At 38.7% G+C, this 16,916-nt stretch overlaps 1 protein-coding gene across 1 annotated transcript; it reads left to right on the forward strand.

Annotated features, from left to right (window-relative positions):
• Positions 1-214: 214 nt before the first annotated feature.
• On the forward strand, positions 215-16,664 carry LOC145232258 (headcase protein homolog). The gene is made up of 13 exons (XM_080096826.1): positions 215-299; positions 381-634; positions 977-1,095; positions 1,582-1,690; positions 4,024-4,170; positions 5,505-5,640; positions 5,806-6,694; positions 7,129-7,242; positions 8,098-8,217; positions 10,742-10,858; positions 13,139-13,259; positions 15,029-15,100; positions 15,210-16,664. Exons 2-13 carry the CDS (start codon positions 538-540, stop codon positions 15,353-15,355), a joined length of 2,187 nt encoding a protein of 728 aa, XP_079952952.1. The 5' UTR covers positions 215-299; positions 381-537; the 3' UTR covers positions 15,356-16,664.
• The last annotated feature ends 252 nt before the right edge of the window (positions 16,665-16,916 follow it).

A 16,916-nucleotide genomic window follows, 5' to 3' on the forward strand; every position in this document is an offset into this window, starting at 1 on the left:
GTGTGATTGGTCGATGCAAAAAGAGTGGGAGAAAAGAAAGAGACAAGTCGGTTTTGGCGAACGGATGGAGCTTGAGCTCGAAGCACGTAAACAACTTTGTCGAGCGGCATGGCCTGCGAACATAATAAGATAGCGTGGGTAACAATTTTTAGGGCTTAATCGCAAGCACATGGCCTCAATTAAGCCGGGATTTGGAAGTAGCACTGTAAATCATTTAATTGAACTTGTTAAGTAAAGTAGTTGCAGGCTGTGCAACATAAAATGCAGTAAATCATGGTAGCAAACTAGTAATGGATTAGGTAAGCTGCACTTGCTGTTGAGGTAGTATCTCAACGTTTAGTATTTTTGTGCAACTTGCTGACTTCAAATGCTGTTTTTAGATATTGTATGCTGACACAATAAATCAGAGTACTAAGCAGCCTGTTGTGAATTAAGAAGCCAGAAAATCGTCTCGACTTGCTTGAAATTAAACCGTGTTGAACTGTAAGCAATTGCACCAAAGTTCATTTAAGTGCGTTCAGATGAACGAAAAGAAAAATGCCGGGCAAAAGAAACCGAAAAGATAGCGAAAGGTCCACTAGCAGTTCTGGAGCAGCCAGTCTATCATCTGCACCAGATTTATCATCAAGTAGTGGTGAGTGTGTATGAATATTTGGCTTAGCCTAAATGCGATTGACCTAATAGCATGTCTAGCCAATAATAGTCTACTGCTTAGTTTTTGCAACCTGTTTCAAGATTAGATTATGTTTATTTGCTAGTCATATTAAACTTTAATCAACTAAAACAACATTAAATTTGCTGCAAAAACTTGAATACAGTGTTTTATTTTATCTCTTTTGCATGTTTTAAAAAAGATCTCATGCAGATTTCAGTATTGTGTATTAGTAAAGGACTATTTCAAAAAGTATTTTAGAAGTATTTGGCACTTTTGCTCTAAAAATTCCTGTTGTACATTGAAAAAATTTGATAAATGTAGGTGCTGCAAGTTCTAGTTCTGATTCAATTGATGGGGAAAGTGAAGAAATGTCTTTAAAAACTTGCTGCTTCCCATCTGGATGCCCACAAGGTGAAGATGCATTGACCGAGGAAGCATTGGTACGTAAAAGAGTTCTTAAATTTGATTTGATGCAGTAAAAATAACCATGTAGTTTATGTAATATGATTTAATTTGGTTGTAATGGTTCTCTTGATTTGAGGGCACTAATAAATTATGTATACCTGCGTTCGTGCATATTTCATGTGTTTCTATTGATTTCATTTTCTAATTTTGCTAAGAAAACAAATATAGGTAAACATGCTGTTTTAAAATAAATGGGTAGCAGACTTTTTTAGCTATTGCTCAAACCATCAAACTATGTTTTAACATTTTGCATTCAGTTTAACTTTACTACATGAATCAGGAAACTGAATTGTATTGTCATTTTAATGCAGGAAATAAGACTTGAGTATTCATTGGCTGCAGGGATACAGAGGGATTGAATGATTGTTAAAACCTTGCTTTAGTACATTTAATACATACAGACCTTGAAATTTTATTTTGGCGTGACTTTAACGTTTGGTATGACTGTACAATTTTTTTAGATGGTGAAATTGATTTGCAATTATGATGGATGTACTTCAAGCCAATTTATGCATGTTGAATGCTTTACACATTGGGAGGAAGGAATACTCAGTTATCTTAGATCTCATGGTATGTTTATTGACAACAACAAAACTTTTACCAGACTAAACATTTATTGGCAAATAGAAAGAATAAGAACCTAGAAAATGTTCTGTCACGTTGTGCTATGAATCTGCAAGTAAAAGCAGATACATAATTCTGTCAATAACAACAAACAAATCGTATATTATACCAAAAAAGAAATAAACACGTTTCTGACGAATTGTAAAGTTGCTATCATGGACGGAATAGTTTGTTTTTGTGCGCATTTCTAACCCTACATGGACTCATTTTGAGCTCTGCATTGAACCGCAGTCGACCACGTGGTTTGTGACGTCACACAGCCGCCGCTTTCGCGTGAAAAACGTGATGCGCTGCACGAGTCCATCGAGATTGTTTTCTACCCGAGCTTACGTGTCAGGTTGCTCGTGGACATTCGATGAGGTCATTAATTCAGTGACGTCACCTTGATGGGTGTTGATTTCGAAACTAAGTGGTTAGAAACTTTTGTTTTTTGGCGTTGGCTGATAATTTTGAGTAATCAGCCGTTTGTGCAAATACACGTAGGGCGTAGTTTTATTGGTACTTGGCTCTTAAACAGGTTGTTTGCGACGAAAACAAACACAATTCAAGTTTGGGAACTCATTTTGCGATTGTCTGTGTGTTAAACTATAGGCTATATTCGGTGCTTGGTAATAATGGTTATGTTTTTTTTCACATTTTCTCTTTTAAATTAAGAAGTTTCAAATTATGTTGAATAGATATTTGGTGCGACCAATTTAGTATTAAATGCAAGATTCCTGCCTTTTACTGGGTATTAAATTTTAAAAAATGTGGAAAACACGTTCTGATTTTTTGGATTAGCTGATAAAAGTGTGCGCAGCATTTTTCTTAAAGCCACATATTTCAAAAACTTCAATATCGTTAACCGATGCTAGTTTACACAAAAATGAGCTAAAACCTGATATCATCACGGATGTGGCTGTCGAACACAAAGTCCTGAGGTCAAAGGTTGTTCTTTTTGCCTGAAACAGCCGCAGTTCAACCCATTGCAGCAGCAGTATCGTTTCGTGTAATTTGCAACCGCATTGCATGTCAGTGCAAGCTGCGCACGTGTTTACGCCGGCCGGCATTGCGCCCTCAATTTACCCCAGGCCGAGTCGACCTCAATTGACTCTTATGACGTCATCTATTGCCCGGCGAAAATTGGACCACCGGCGTTTCGTGATGAACTCATTTGATCTTTGCTTCGATCGATATCAGATGGTCAGTGTTGTTTTGCGCAGTACGAGCAATTGGGCTTGTTTTCTATATACATGCACATTGTGTATTGTGTGTGCTAACTCAGCGGTTCTCAAACTGGGGTCCGCGGTCCTTAAGGGGTCCAGTGACATTGTCCTTTAACAATTGCTGCATTTGTTTTAAATACAGTAAACCTTGGTTCATCCGGACCCGTTTGGACTAAAATATTGTCCGGGTCAGGCAAAGATCCGGAATAACCGATGTCGATTAGTTCAAGTTCTACCACATTATAAATCATTTGTCGAGTTTTGTCCGAATTTGACGAAGATCGGGATTACATGAATCCGTTTGACCGAGGTTTGCTGTATTTGAAAAATATATTGCAAACGCTCATTTTCAGAGATATGCAAAACTATGTCTGCAACCACACAGTCAACGCAGGTCGTTACAGTTCTGTGGTTTATGTAGCGCAGCACTTAGGTTAAATGGTTTCAGCAGGAGGGTGAACGCTTGTCACCTTATGAACGTACATAAGCTCACACGTGTTCACTTGCTTACATACATCCAGTTTATAAGGGGTCGTATTATATTGACACGTTAGCAATGTTTGATGAAGTCTGGTGATGTCAAAATGCTGTTTGTTTTGCGTCTTGTGACAAAACCTCGCCCAGTCAGGTATTGAACGACACTTTTGAACGTCTTTTATCACATTGGTTTGTTGTAAAAACAGGTCTTGATAAAAAAGGGCGGTTACCACATTTTGCGCATATAATGTTATGTATTCAATATTGTATTGTGTAACTTTAGGTTTCAATTCCCTCTGGTGTACGCATAGTCTACTCCAGTGTACACTGTTGCTTTGCAAGCAATATGTTGATTCGAATAGCATTCTATACAGCACCTGTCCTAAATCACTGGTTTAACACAATCGGCGTAAATTGCATTTGCATCTTCAATCAATTTTGTTTGGTATTTCGCAAGATAATTTTAAAGCAAACTATGTCATGTGGCTCACAAAAGGATAAAAAAACACTGGTCTACTCATAGCCATGTAATAATCGCTTTAACGCATTGCATATTTAGCGTCTTATTGTGACGTCACAATGTATATTATTTTGCAGGTCGAGCGCGCAGTTGGTCTGAGAAGCAACGTCGCCAAAACTTATGGACAAAACGTGGGTACGACCTTGCCTATAGAGCGTGCATGTGCAAATGCAAGCATGGACATCTACGCAAAGATCTTGACTGGATTCCACAACCAAGCACAAGTACGCTTTCATAAAGCCTATTGTGCTAGTTACTTAAGTTGTATCGAAAAAAATAATAGGAATAAACAGTACATTAGTAAAGAAAAGTGGGGAGAAGGATTTGGATATTTTCCCGCAGCCAAGCGGTCCTTGTAAGACTGTAGTACTCAACCAGGGTTTATGGGGCACCCCGAAGGATATCTGGGGTGTTTTTAAGGGGTCAATGAAGGCAAAAATGTTACAAGTTTCCAAAGTAGGCTTTAGGTATACTTTAGGTAGTGGTCCTTAACCATAATAAATTTACACAAGGGGTCTGGTGCTACCAAAACAGTTTGGAACCACTGCAGTAAGAGAATGGAATTACAACAAAGTTGGTTACATGGCAAAACTAGAACTTTAAATGCAGGCTAAAACATTATATTATAGTTGTCCACAAATTCCTTAAAACAGCTTTACGTGTTTTGGGCTTGTTAAGTGTTGCACGATTATTACGCAGTTTTGTTGTTATGCCGTAAGCTTGAAAAGTCACAGAACAACTGGTTTAGAGCATGACCCGTATTTTGGCATTAAAAGTGTACAGAATAACACGCCTTGGGCAAAACAACACTTGTTGACCATTCAGTACTCAAAAAAAGAAAATCATTTCTCTTTGAATACAAACAATACCTAGTAAGCAACTAGCTCAGTCGTGGGAAGATTTATTCCCAACTAGGTTAAATTTCGCAGCTAGCAAGTATCGAATGTTGATAACAATGTAAACGTAAACTGTGCCTTACGTCACAACGCATCATTGTCTCTAGTTTGTGTATTCGCAAAACTCTGCCCTGATCGCGTTTCTGAAATCCGTTGTTACTTAACAATACCACCTTGATTGTCTTTGAAGCTTGGTTTTACCTTAAGCCAAGCGTCCAATTTTGCAAAAAGTCTCAGTTTTAAGTTCTAACACAGCTAGGCAAACGCTTGTACGCCTTAAAATGATTAAAACTATACATAATTTTGTTGACTGGCCTGTAACAAATACGCAAAGTTTTCAGTGAATGCAATTTAATAACCTTTCCAAGAGTTTCAGTCTGTTACTCCCAGCAAACTGGAGTGCCGTAAGATGGATGGTTTCATTAGGTAATACGGCCAATCTCTTGTCACCAGCTAGACTGCTTAGACCTTATAGGTCGAAACAGTGTGCACTGTCTGCTGTATGGCAACATATGGTGCTCCCAAGTAGGGGTGATAGCAGCTAATGACGCCATCATTTCGATTTTTATGTCCATCCTATTCCTATATGATTTCTGTGGTGTAACATGTCCTGATGGACCAGTTCGCCCAGCCCTGCTTAAACTTAGATTTATCAACTTCAGACCCAAACAGTGATGCAGAATCCTTGCTGAACGCCAAGAAGAAAAATCGCAAGAAGCACAAAGATCTACCAGCTTTGGGAGCAGCCAAGTTTGCAAACATGACGAACAGGACAAAATCAAAACCAATCCCGGACAAGTAAGAAACCCCTAACTTCTATCCAAAAGTAAAAACTAACACATAGCACTTATTGTGGAAAGCCAACAGTTTTTGGCTTCTCCTTGTAAATGCTTTTTCAATTTATTTTATGTGCAATGAGCAAAAAAACAAAATAATAGGTTTAACTTTTTTCCCTTTTTACAGCAAAGACGCCCGAATGCGCCACAACTCTACCAGCTCAGCAGTTTCAGTGGACCAGGGTTACAGCAGCGCTTCACCCAGCACAACAGAAATCAGCCCATACTTATTTTCTCCCCCTGCCGCACACCACTCTCGCTCAATGTTCAGTTTCCACGCGTCACAAATGCCCCTTAATCGAGCCCCTAACGGTTTTCACGCCCCCTCAACTTCACCACTACCCGAAATCCCAGATGAAATGGTGCTCCCTTCACCCACATCGCCTGAAACTTCCCCACCGGGGGCTTTTTCGCCCCCTTTGTCCCCCGATATGCCTTCGTGTAGCTACCGCGACATTGATATGAACGAAATTCAACGAGTGTTTCCGAAAGCTGCCGAAAACAGCCGACCCTGCACCGAGAGCGACATCCAAGCTATGACGCAGCTTATAGATAACCTGTGGCGATGTGGAAAGCAACCGACCAATCAGAGAGCAGATGCAAATGCCACGCCCACTCCGGCTATACCTATAACACAGAATCGCGATTATTTCCAACGTTACGCCTCCAACCAACAAATGAGCGACCCCCACTTCCGTTACAGACAAGATGACGTAGGCACAGCCCCTCCCCCTCACCCCAGTGACCCCCGATCTTACCCCCCAACTCACCCAATAGCTCCCCAGCCCTTTCAACAGTTTAACATTGGTTCCTTGCCTGCGCAAACGATTATGCCAAACAGCCCCATAGAACAAGAGGCTTGGCGCAACCTTATGATGTCATGTCGCCGTGATGTCACCAGCGCTCAAGAGCAGGCGTACGGTGTGTTACGTCATAGAGAACAGAAGGAGGCCGAAAAACGCGAGATGAATAAATACATCTTGAGTGTGATGAACCCAGAGGATAATAAGACACAGGTAGAACGGCTGTTTTATATTTTCACCATTTTTTTTAAAGAAAAGGGTCAAAATATTTGAACAGTCAACGTTTTTGCAAACACATACATAAGAATAACACATTAAACATTGACCAATATATGGACGTTTGATTTTTCAAGCAATTCTGTGTGGTTAACTATTTGTGTAAGATTAAGGACAATCTTTATTTCTTTAATTTGCGACATTTATATTGACGAACTCGGTTAATCGCATAATCTGTTTAGTTGCATCGAAAGGCCAAGCCACTTATTAAGAAAATCGCCAGCTTAAACGGATAATTCGTTTAATTGCATACGGTAGAAAGCTTGGTAAAATTGTTTCGTCATTAACGTACTTCGTCTGTTTTTAGATTAGCCTGATATGTTTTTGCGGTATCGTTTAATTTTGCGTAACAACACTGTTTTTTGTTGCAGGTCATTACGATTCCGAATGACAAATATTCTGGCACACAAAGTCACACTGAGATTCGTCTTGTTCCTATGAGATCCACAACATTCACCAAAAGATACGACTTCTCTGCTTTCAAGGTACGTCCGCTTCAGCGATTCTCAAACTGTTTGGCGCGAAATATTCGTTTTTGCAGAGCGCAAATCTCATTTCATGTTATAAGGCAGTGGTTCGTAACTTTGGGTAATTACCCCCAACGAGGGAGATGACGTCAGTGTTATGTGACGCCATTTTCGATTTTTGACAAGGGGTAAATAAAAATAATCAGGTTATACAAAAAATTAAAGAAATACTTTTTTGGCTTAATAACCAAAAATCTTACCAGTACTTTTAAAAAAATTATTTTGTCAACAAATTGTAAAAAAACATTAGTTCACGTATTTGAGCGTGGATGTTTTAGCCGAGGTGTAGCGCGATATACACTTGTTCTAAAACATGTAAATTCCAATGTAATGATGACACGTTGCGTCTTGATAGTGCTATGCCCTATATACACAGGAATGCTGTCATGCGCTTATATGGTTAGGTTGTGTTGTTTTGTTAAATTGCACCAGAGTTGAAAGTCAGACCAGGCTTTTTGAGCCTGGGTTGACCCTACTTAAACCATACCGCACTAGGTTCAGACCTGGCCCCACAATTGGCCACATTTTACTCATAAATTCGCCTGAAAAAATCTAAATTTCGGACTTAATTTCAACAAATTTCAGGCTTAGGCAGTTTTTTGAACCCAATTTTCCTAGGCAGTTCTTGAACCCAATTTTCATTTGGCCACATTTTACTCATAAATTCGCCTTAAAAAATCTAAATTTCGGACTTAATTTCAACTAATTCTCAGTTTAGGCAGTTTTTTGAACCCAATTTTAGGCCGCTTTTTACAGTTGTAATTTATACCAAGTAGTAGTCTAGTGCTTGACAAATTGATTGTTTTGTCACAGAGCGTACTACCACGTCAACACATCAACCCATACAGGATTAAAATGGAGGGAGAGGGTTACGGGAGCGACGATCTTCGCAATTTGATCCTGGCCAGTCTAAGTGTTGTCAAATGCTCACAGGTGTGTATGGTAGTGATGTAGCGAAAAAAAATCTGACTTTAGACAAGGTCTGCAATGAGTGTTAAAGAGAATAATAAGCGTACTGATGCTACAATCCGGTAATGGTGGGATTCGAACCCACGACGGGAGCCTTATATGAACCTAATTTCAAGGCCGTTCGTAAATATAGCCCTAAATGTCCAACGCAGGCTAGATAGATTTTTATGGGTCCCCTTCCCTGAAGGGGACGCATCTTGATTTCACTATGTTTGTTTTTTTTTCTTTTTTTTTTCTTTTTTTTTCTTTTTTCCGCCGTGAAGTTTGTCCATGCACTTTTGGCAACAAATCTTTGTTGGATTTGGATGAAACTTTCACAGATTGAAGATATGGTTATGTAGATGTGCCTTTTGGTTTGTTTGACTTAATCACCCCAGTATTTACCCCACCAGCCCCTTAAAATGGGTAAAATTTTAAACAATGTCCGAATTGGATGAAATTTGGACAGTTTGTTCTTTGTGCCATAATTAGGTGTCGTTTGTTGTGTTTCACCCTGCAGCCCCAATATTTACCCCACCAGCCCCCTAAAATGGGTAAAAGTTTAAACAATGTCCGTGTCACGTACCTGTTTTCACGGGTACGCAAAAGATGGGACTGACTATCGGAAGTTCTTTGACAACTAACGCTCGTGTACTCTGATCGGCAGCAAACCTCTTCTTTTACATTTATTCACATCCAACCACAACCAAAACAACAATCCAGCACTACTTCGCCGTTATCACTCAATTCTATCTTATTCTATTCTCTGTTATATTATTAGATTGGGGTGCTTATATGTCTTGCATTACAATGAACGGGAAAAAGGCGTTAATTCGCTATGACGCTTTCCTTTAGATAAAACAATGGAGACTAGCACCCCGTAACAGCGCGAACTGATAAATTGGCGCATTAAACACATAAACAAAAGAAACGGCCATTCGCAACAAAAGACTTGACCCACACAGTAAACCTCCAGCGGTTGCGGGATAACGTCGCTTGAGAACTGTGTTGCGAGATGATGTCATGGGGCGGTCTAGAATATTTGTGACAGTCCGAATTGGATGAAATTTGGACAGTTTGTTCTTTGTGCCATAATTAGGTGTCGATTGTTGTGTTTCACCCTGCAGCCCCAATATTTACCCCACTGGCCCCTTAAAAACGGGGAATTTTTTAAACAATGTCCGAATTGGATGAAATTTGGACAGTTTGTTCTTTGTGTCATAATTAGGTGTCGATTGTTGTGTTTCACCCTGTAGCCCCAATATTTACCCCACTGGCCCCTTAAAAACGGGGAATTTTTTAAACAAAGTCTGAATTGCAAAAAATATTGACAGTTTGTTCAGTTTGCCATAATTAGGTGTCGATTGTTGTGTTTCATCCTGCAGCCCCAATATTTACCCTACTGGCCCCCTAATATTGGTGAATTTCTTAAACAATGTCCGAATTGGATGAAATTTTGACAGTTTGCCATAATTAGGTATTAATTGTAGTTTTTCACACTGCATCCCCAAGATTAATGCCACTGGCCCCCTAAAATGAGCGAATTTTTTAAACAATGTTTAAATTTAATGAAATATGGACAGTTTATAAAATACATCATTCATTGATCTCTTTTACCCTGTGAGCCCCACCTTCACCCCAGTAACCCCTAAGTGGGTGTAATTTCTAAACATTGACCAAGTTGCATGAAATTTTGACAGTTTGTGCAATATGGCATTTTTAGGTGTCGAATTTGACGTTTTACCATGTTGTCCGATCAGTTACCCCATTAGCCCCTTAAAAAGGGTTAACTTTTTCAACAATGTCATGAAATTTAGAATTTTTTATAATATTCTATTTCGGGGTGTAGATTGTTGAGTTTTGCTCTGCAGCCCCACCATTTACCCCATTAACCCCTGCAATGGTTAAATTTTGCAAACAATTGCAGAATTGAATGTGACTTGAATAGTTTGTACCTCATATAGCATGATTATGTCTGCAGACTTTTTTATCGCCCTGTTTAAACAGATAGCACCAAAATTTATCATAGTTTTTTTTGCAAAATGCATTATTTACAACTTTGCATGTGTGGGGGACCCATGAGTTTCTGCTTGCAGAAACAACTAAGGCTATAAAAGACAGTGGCTGATATGGGACCTATTAAACAAAGTGTACATAGTGTATGTGCAATATGTGCTGAGCCACCCTTCTAGTTTCTAGTCTGTGTCTTGTCACATGGGAATGCTTGGGAGACCGGCCCGATTCAGTACAACGCCTTTATTAGGCCTGGCGTACTATGATTTAGTCATTAGTGTATACAGCAGACAAAAATATGTGAAAAAATATATTTATTGCTTTTCATAATATTTATTATCTATTGTAAATTTTGCAGTAACCGTTGGTTTGTATTTTAAGAAGATTTCAAAAAAGTACTTCCTCAAACTGCTTGATTTTAATTGGTTGGATCAACGTCTATGAATAATTGAAGGTCTGGCATAGAGCGTTAACACAAGCCTTCTGCCTTACTTAGATGAACTGCGTGGTGTGTGGAACAGACCTTCCAATATACGATCACTTTCCCTTAGTGGATGGAACCATGTTCTTAAGCCCTGAATGCAACGAACGAACAGAAAAGAATTGTTTCAAGGTAAATAATGCATTGAAAAAGGAGGTTGTATATATTCAGGGTTGTCATACCGTCCTTAGCCTACTTCTGGGATTTGCTTTTGTCTTAGAAAAATGTATTGTCCTTATTTTCAACGAATGTTCTTGTTTTTGACTTGAGTCTTTATTTTGTCTTATTTTTAACAATTACAAGTAAAATTCTGCTACAAGTAAAAGTAAACCTAGACCTGAGCTGTTGTGAGATGCACGAAGTATTTTTTTACCAAATTGAATGAGTACAAATTGAATGTCCAATATAAATGTGTTTATAATGTACAAGCTCCAATGTAGTCATGTTTTTGATGAAACAAAATAATCTTGTATCAGTGGTGACTTAATACTAAAACCTACGAAGGTATTTGTAAGTTATATGGCTCACCTATAGAGCATCACCTGCAACTAAAACACAATGAAACAGAACGAAGATGTCTGAAACTTTGTGAACCGTTATAAACAAGTAATGCGCTTCCAGCAGTTTTTATTATAAATTGCCGACTTTTCAGCTACAAACTGGCCCCAACATAGTGATAAAACATAGTTCAATGGTGTGAAACGGTTGATAATTTATTGGCATTAGAACGTTTGTTTTAACGTTCATGGCGTTGGCGCGTAAATGGACATTCCAGGCATTTTTGTAAACCGAATAAATTTTGAAATGCAATGAGACCAGAAACCTATTCTTAGAACCATTGAAAACATAAGCAGCCTTTACCTTCGCATATTATTTTCTGCAATGCAAGCGTTTCCTAAATATGGATTGTGCCATATTTCTGTATGCAAGTTGTGAACAATACGTGCGTTTCCAAAGTTTTGCAGCAATCGCGTGCATTAGTCTCGTGGCAGCCTCGACTCACGTGTCAATCAAACTGACACAAGTCGTACTTTTCACTCACAGCGGTACACATTAATACCGGAAGTGACGTAACTTTTAGCGGTTTGCTGCAATAACTCGCATATTCCTTGTGACGTCACAACGCTAATCAGGTGCTATTATGACGTCAATAATGTGGCTGTTGTGCGTCATAATGTTTTTGTTGACTGTTTTTTGGTTGCACTACTTTCAACATGTAGGTACCTGATTAGCACTTTTTTGTGTTGGCAATTAACCAACAAATTATAATGCGGTGCGTGCTATTAGCGACCAGTAAAGAGCTGTTATCTGCACAATTGTGATAAAATGAACATAAAAATGCGCTTAAAATTCCTCTATTTCGGTCACATATTCCTATGACCAATATATACCTGCAAACTTAGGCAAAGATCCGGATTAACCGATGTCGATTAGTTAAAGCGTTACCACATTACAAATTGTTTGTACCTCAAGATTTGTCCGAATTCAGCAAAGATCTGGATTACCCAAAGGTTTACTGTAGCCGTAAAATTTTCACTTAGTCCTTTCCCATAAAAATTCCAAAGTGCAGTTTTATTTATATCCTTGCCATTTAAATTTGCGCCATAATTTATCCTAGTATAACAACAAGCTTTATTGCATCACAAAGCGCATTGTTGACTCGCCAAACGTTACCTGTCGGTTATTCCCCTTAAATCCACCCCAAGTAAAATTTCTTAGCGGACTAAAAGCGGAACCAACCCTTAGCTGTGGTGTTGCAATCACTCTTTCAATGTCATTCCATTATTCCACACCAACACATACTAGAAGCCTTTTAAACAACGCTGGCTTAAATATACAACTTGGCACGCTTTTTGGCGTTGTTGTGTTATTTCAACGGTTTTAGTTATCACAGAGTTTTATTTTTTCAATCATCGCCCACTTATATGAAATCATATCGGCCAGGCCTATTGAAGACGTTATACCGATTTAGCCGGTCACCAAGCATTTACTATACGGCAAGGCCTAGGAAATAAAAATCTAGCCTAAGGTGGGATTAGAACCATCGACACGGGCAGTGTTTTTTTAAGGTGTCCCCAAGTTTCTCCAGCGGTTTCCCAAAATGGCTATTTAAGCGAATATGGCTATTTTTTGGTATTTAAATGAAACACTTGCGGTCTCTTAAAACTACTTAGCGGTCACCCAAACCAAACCTTAAAAAAACTGGACACGGGGTCTCGCGCTCTTCCAACTGAGCTACACAGGCTCAATGGTGACCCCGTTGCTGGTCGAATCACAAGCAACGTTGCCTGCCTCGTATGCTGCACATGTCAGCTTCGTAGTTAGCTTATTTAAACAGATACTTTAAACACATTATAACATGTACATTCATATTGGTTACCAGCTGTTATGACGAACTTTGCCTTCCAACAGATCAAAGTGGAAGGAAAGCATGAATTTGTTCACGCGGCTTGTATGAGATGCTTGGAAGGATTACATACCATCGTCTGCAGAATGTGTGATGCGAGATGGGAAGGCACACACCATCAACTTGGTAAGATATTCATACATGAAAAACTACAGCCTAATGGTGTGTACAAAGTTTCACACCATCATACAGCAAGTGTTGTGACTACATACCACTAAAATTGTTTTCCATCAAGGAACAGTTAATATCTTTAACTATTCTTGTAATTTATCATGTCACTTTATTTCCTGGCCATAACACATCGTTTAACCTGGGCGCTGTCCATGTTAAGGTACACAGGGTCTATTAAGTGTCTTAAAAGGTCATGATCTATAAAAAGTTGGGAACTGCTCGTATAGATAATGTGCCCACTCAAACAAAATAAAAAGTTTGATAGCTAAACACAAACTGTAATATGCAAATTCTGTGTTTTATGGGCCCTTACCTTCCCTTATAACAGTTTGCAAAAGCTGTATTTATGAAGCCGAATAGAAAAGCGGTGTTTTTTTAACCATGTAAACCGAACATTTACATAACTTGCACCAATTTCCGTTGCAAGTTAACATAACTGAGGATGAATAATAAGGAAATAAACAACACCTTTTTACCATAAATGCAAATATTGTTTGCAAGACAATGGCCCTTTGTGCGAAACTTGCAACACAATGAATGCACCGTTTACAACTATGTCAAATCCTGATTAAATCCCTGTGACACTTAAAAGTTATGCATTGATCAATTGGCTTTTCACCAAAGTAAATTCCTCCCCGGTTGGGAACCACTGCGTTGGTACAATTTTTCGTTGCAACGCTATGTTTATATGTGAATGAATTTAGGGTACTAAAACTATGTAAACTTGCGTTGCCGATTGCAATCTTAAAACAAAGTCCTGTTTTGGTCCAATGTGTGATTAAAATAAATTTGGCTGTCTCTAAACCATTTATTTCCCCGTATATTTATATCTTTCCTATTGACAACGTGATATATCTCACATCCATAGTTGTTATATCGAGCAAAAATCGCTCACGGCCCATCAACACGATATTGCTATGTTAAGAAATAGCTTGAAACAGATTTGGCAGCATTACCTTATATGGCGCGGCCCTTCAACTTGCAATGAATGCTGCAAATGGCGCAACATTCAATTATGATGTCATACTTAATATTGTGGCGTCATTCAAGTATCCACACCTCGGCGAAACGCGCTGTAATTGCTGATTTTCAGTGAAATTGTTGCCTTACATAGATTAGCCGGTGGTTTTTGTGTGCAGCTGAAATTTAAGTCGATTTAGTTGGCCATTTAAACTTTATGTTCTAATTTTATGGTCGTTGTGTTTTTCTGCTTAAAGTGTAACAGGTTTTTAACAAAAAATGTGATTTAAAAAAAAAATTAAAATTTAACTGTAAAATTCAAAAATATTAAACTGGTAAAAAAGTACTTAAAAAGCATTTGACTAATCTTTAATATTACGGTTCTATTACTATTACGGGATTTTCTGTATTGTCACGTGATGTTTTACTAAAGATACTCACAATTTTTGTGATGAAAATATTTACTTAGCAGTGCGTTGGTCTCATGGGATGTTTACCTAGTTAATGGTTAACTTTGTCTGTGTTTACTCAAAATCGCCACCATAAGTACATGTATTCGATTTCATACAACCATTTTCAACCATTCTCACCGACTGTACTCTTTAACAAAAAATCTACTGTTTTTGACGTCTACGTGAGACTCATTTTCACGATTTTCAAAACTGTGTTCTATTTTTTTTCCTTATGTATCTTATAGAAGCTAAAAATGTGCGTATTTTTGGTGAACGAATTTCATATTTTTGGCATGTGTTGTATTGTTGCAGGCACGCTTTACATGTACGATATCTTCGCAGCCAACCCATGCTGCCAACGTAGACTCTGCTGCAAACACTGCGGTGAGTTTCATCCAATTGTAACTTAATGTACAACACGTTCGTACATTCACCGCGCAAACAGATCCCTAGCGCTACCTAGCGGCTAATATTGAAATATTTTTACCGTTAGGTGGCGTAGTGGTAAACATCCGCCAGGGCTTGAAGTTCTACAGCGATTACAGCAAGCAGCAGATGTGCCCCAGTTGCGGACGAAACGATCATCATTTCGTACATCCAACCTCCTCCTACCAGCTCATGGGACTCGTTCTCTCCTAGACCGATGACGTCATGCACAGTGACGTCACCCCACTGCCGCTTTTACTGCTTTTCCTTGAGACTTTTTGTTTGTAGATTGAAAAAGTTCACACCATTGGTTCGCCCACGAGTTTCGTATTATTTTTTGCTTTAACTTTTATTGTTGTTATTATACATAGTAGTGGTTTGTTGCGTAACAATGGATTATGTAGTTGTCGTTAATAATCCTTGCATTATGACGACATTTCGATTATGTAATGTAGAATGGGGTGATTGTTCCGTCATACTATAGAAAAAAAATTCTTTACCCTATGCTTATTTTAAAACCAACGCAAAAAGTTTCATGAAAATCCCTATTTTCGACATTTTTGGCGGCCGACTTTTCAAATCATGAAACTCTTTGTAATTATCACGTCACAATGCGTATTGCTATTTTTTGTTGCCAAGGTAATGTTGTATAGAGCAGAGTACATGCAGATTGAGCGCGAAGTTGCTATATCAAAACTTTTAAGTTGTTAAATGCTGTAACGGCCCTTGTACAAAGTCAAACCGTTGGTCGAGTCCTAAACCCTTTTTTTTCTTCTTCATATCTTGGGCGACGTCCTTGATTATTTTGTTGCCCAAGGTGCTTTATACGGAGGTGTATTATTTGTGTGTCATCAGTTTCCATCCAAATCAGGGTATAGAAAAAGCGATAAAAATGAGCCTTTATGATGTCACAACATACAAAAAAGTGACGTACTAAGTTAACGAAACATAGGTGCTTGGCTAATCGGCACCTTAATTGTGACGTCATCTGTTTTTTTGGCGTTTTTAGTTCGATGATAGGTAATTACGTAGCACATCCCCCCAGCGCCTGTATTGTGACGTTTCAGTACTGATGACGTAATAGCTTGTTCTTTTTCGCATGCAGTTTCGTTTTTGCGTCGGTAACCATGGTAACCATGCCGTGTTTTGTGTTTAAGGGTTCCCCTTTTTTGAGCTTGACGCGTGTACACATGTAAATGTTTTGTTAGTAGTAAATCGCATTTAACCCGTTCAGCCCTGACTGGCCTTTTTTTCGCCCCCACTTTATTTGATATATAATCCACAGCTCCATCTAGCGGCGTGGCGGGAAAACTTGAACCATTCCTTAATTAGGATTATTTCTAAAGCGGTTGTAGGAAATGAAAAACGCACTTGTATATTACATTACTTAACTTGCTTGTGGATACGGCTGGCTGGCTGGTGGTGACGTGGCGGACTACCGTTGGCTAGAAGTCACGTGATTGTGTCCTCGCTTAAGTTTGTTGATAGGAAATAAATGGTAAATAAAAACTCGTCCCTTGTATATGTTGAGTTTTTCGTGTTTGCAGCTGTGAGGGTCAGTCTTGGACAAACAACAATTTTTACACAGATTTTGGTGCATAGAATTTGACTTGTGGTTTGGCATGTTTCAATTTTCGGTCAAAGCCACTGACATAAGAACTTTTTAAAGTTTCGGTTTTAGATTGTTTAGGTCAGTGATTCCCAACCTTTTTTGTCCTGTGCACCCTTTTAGTCTATATTCAAATCTTATTCCCCCCAACAAATTTAGTTACTA

This window comes from Phallusia mammillata, chromosome 6 (genome assembly GCF_965637545.1).
Source record: "Phallusia mammillata chromosome 6, kaPhaMamm4.hap1.1, whole genome shotgun sequence".
Taxonomy (NCBI): Eukaryota; Metazoa; Chordata; class Ascidiacea; order Phlebobranchia; family Ascidiidae; genus Phallusia; species Phallusia mammillata.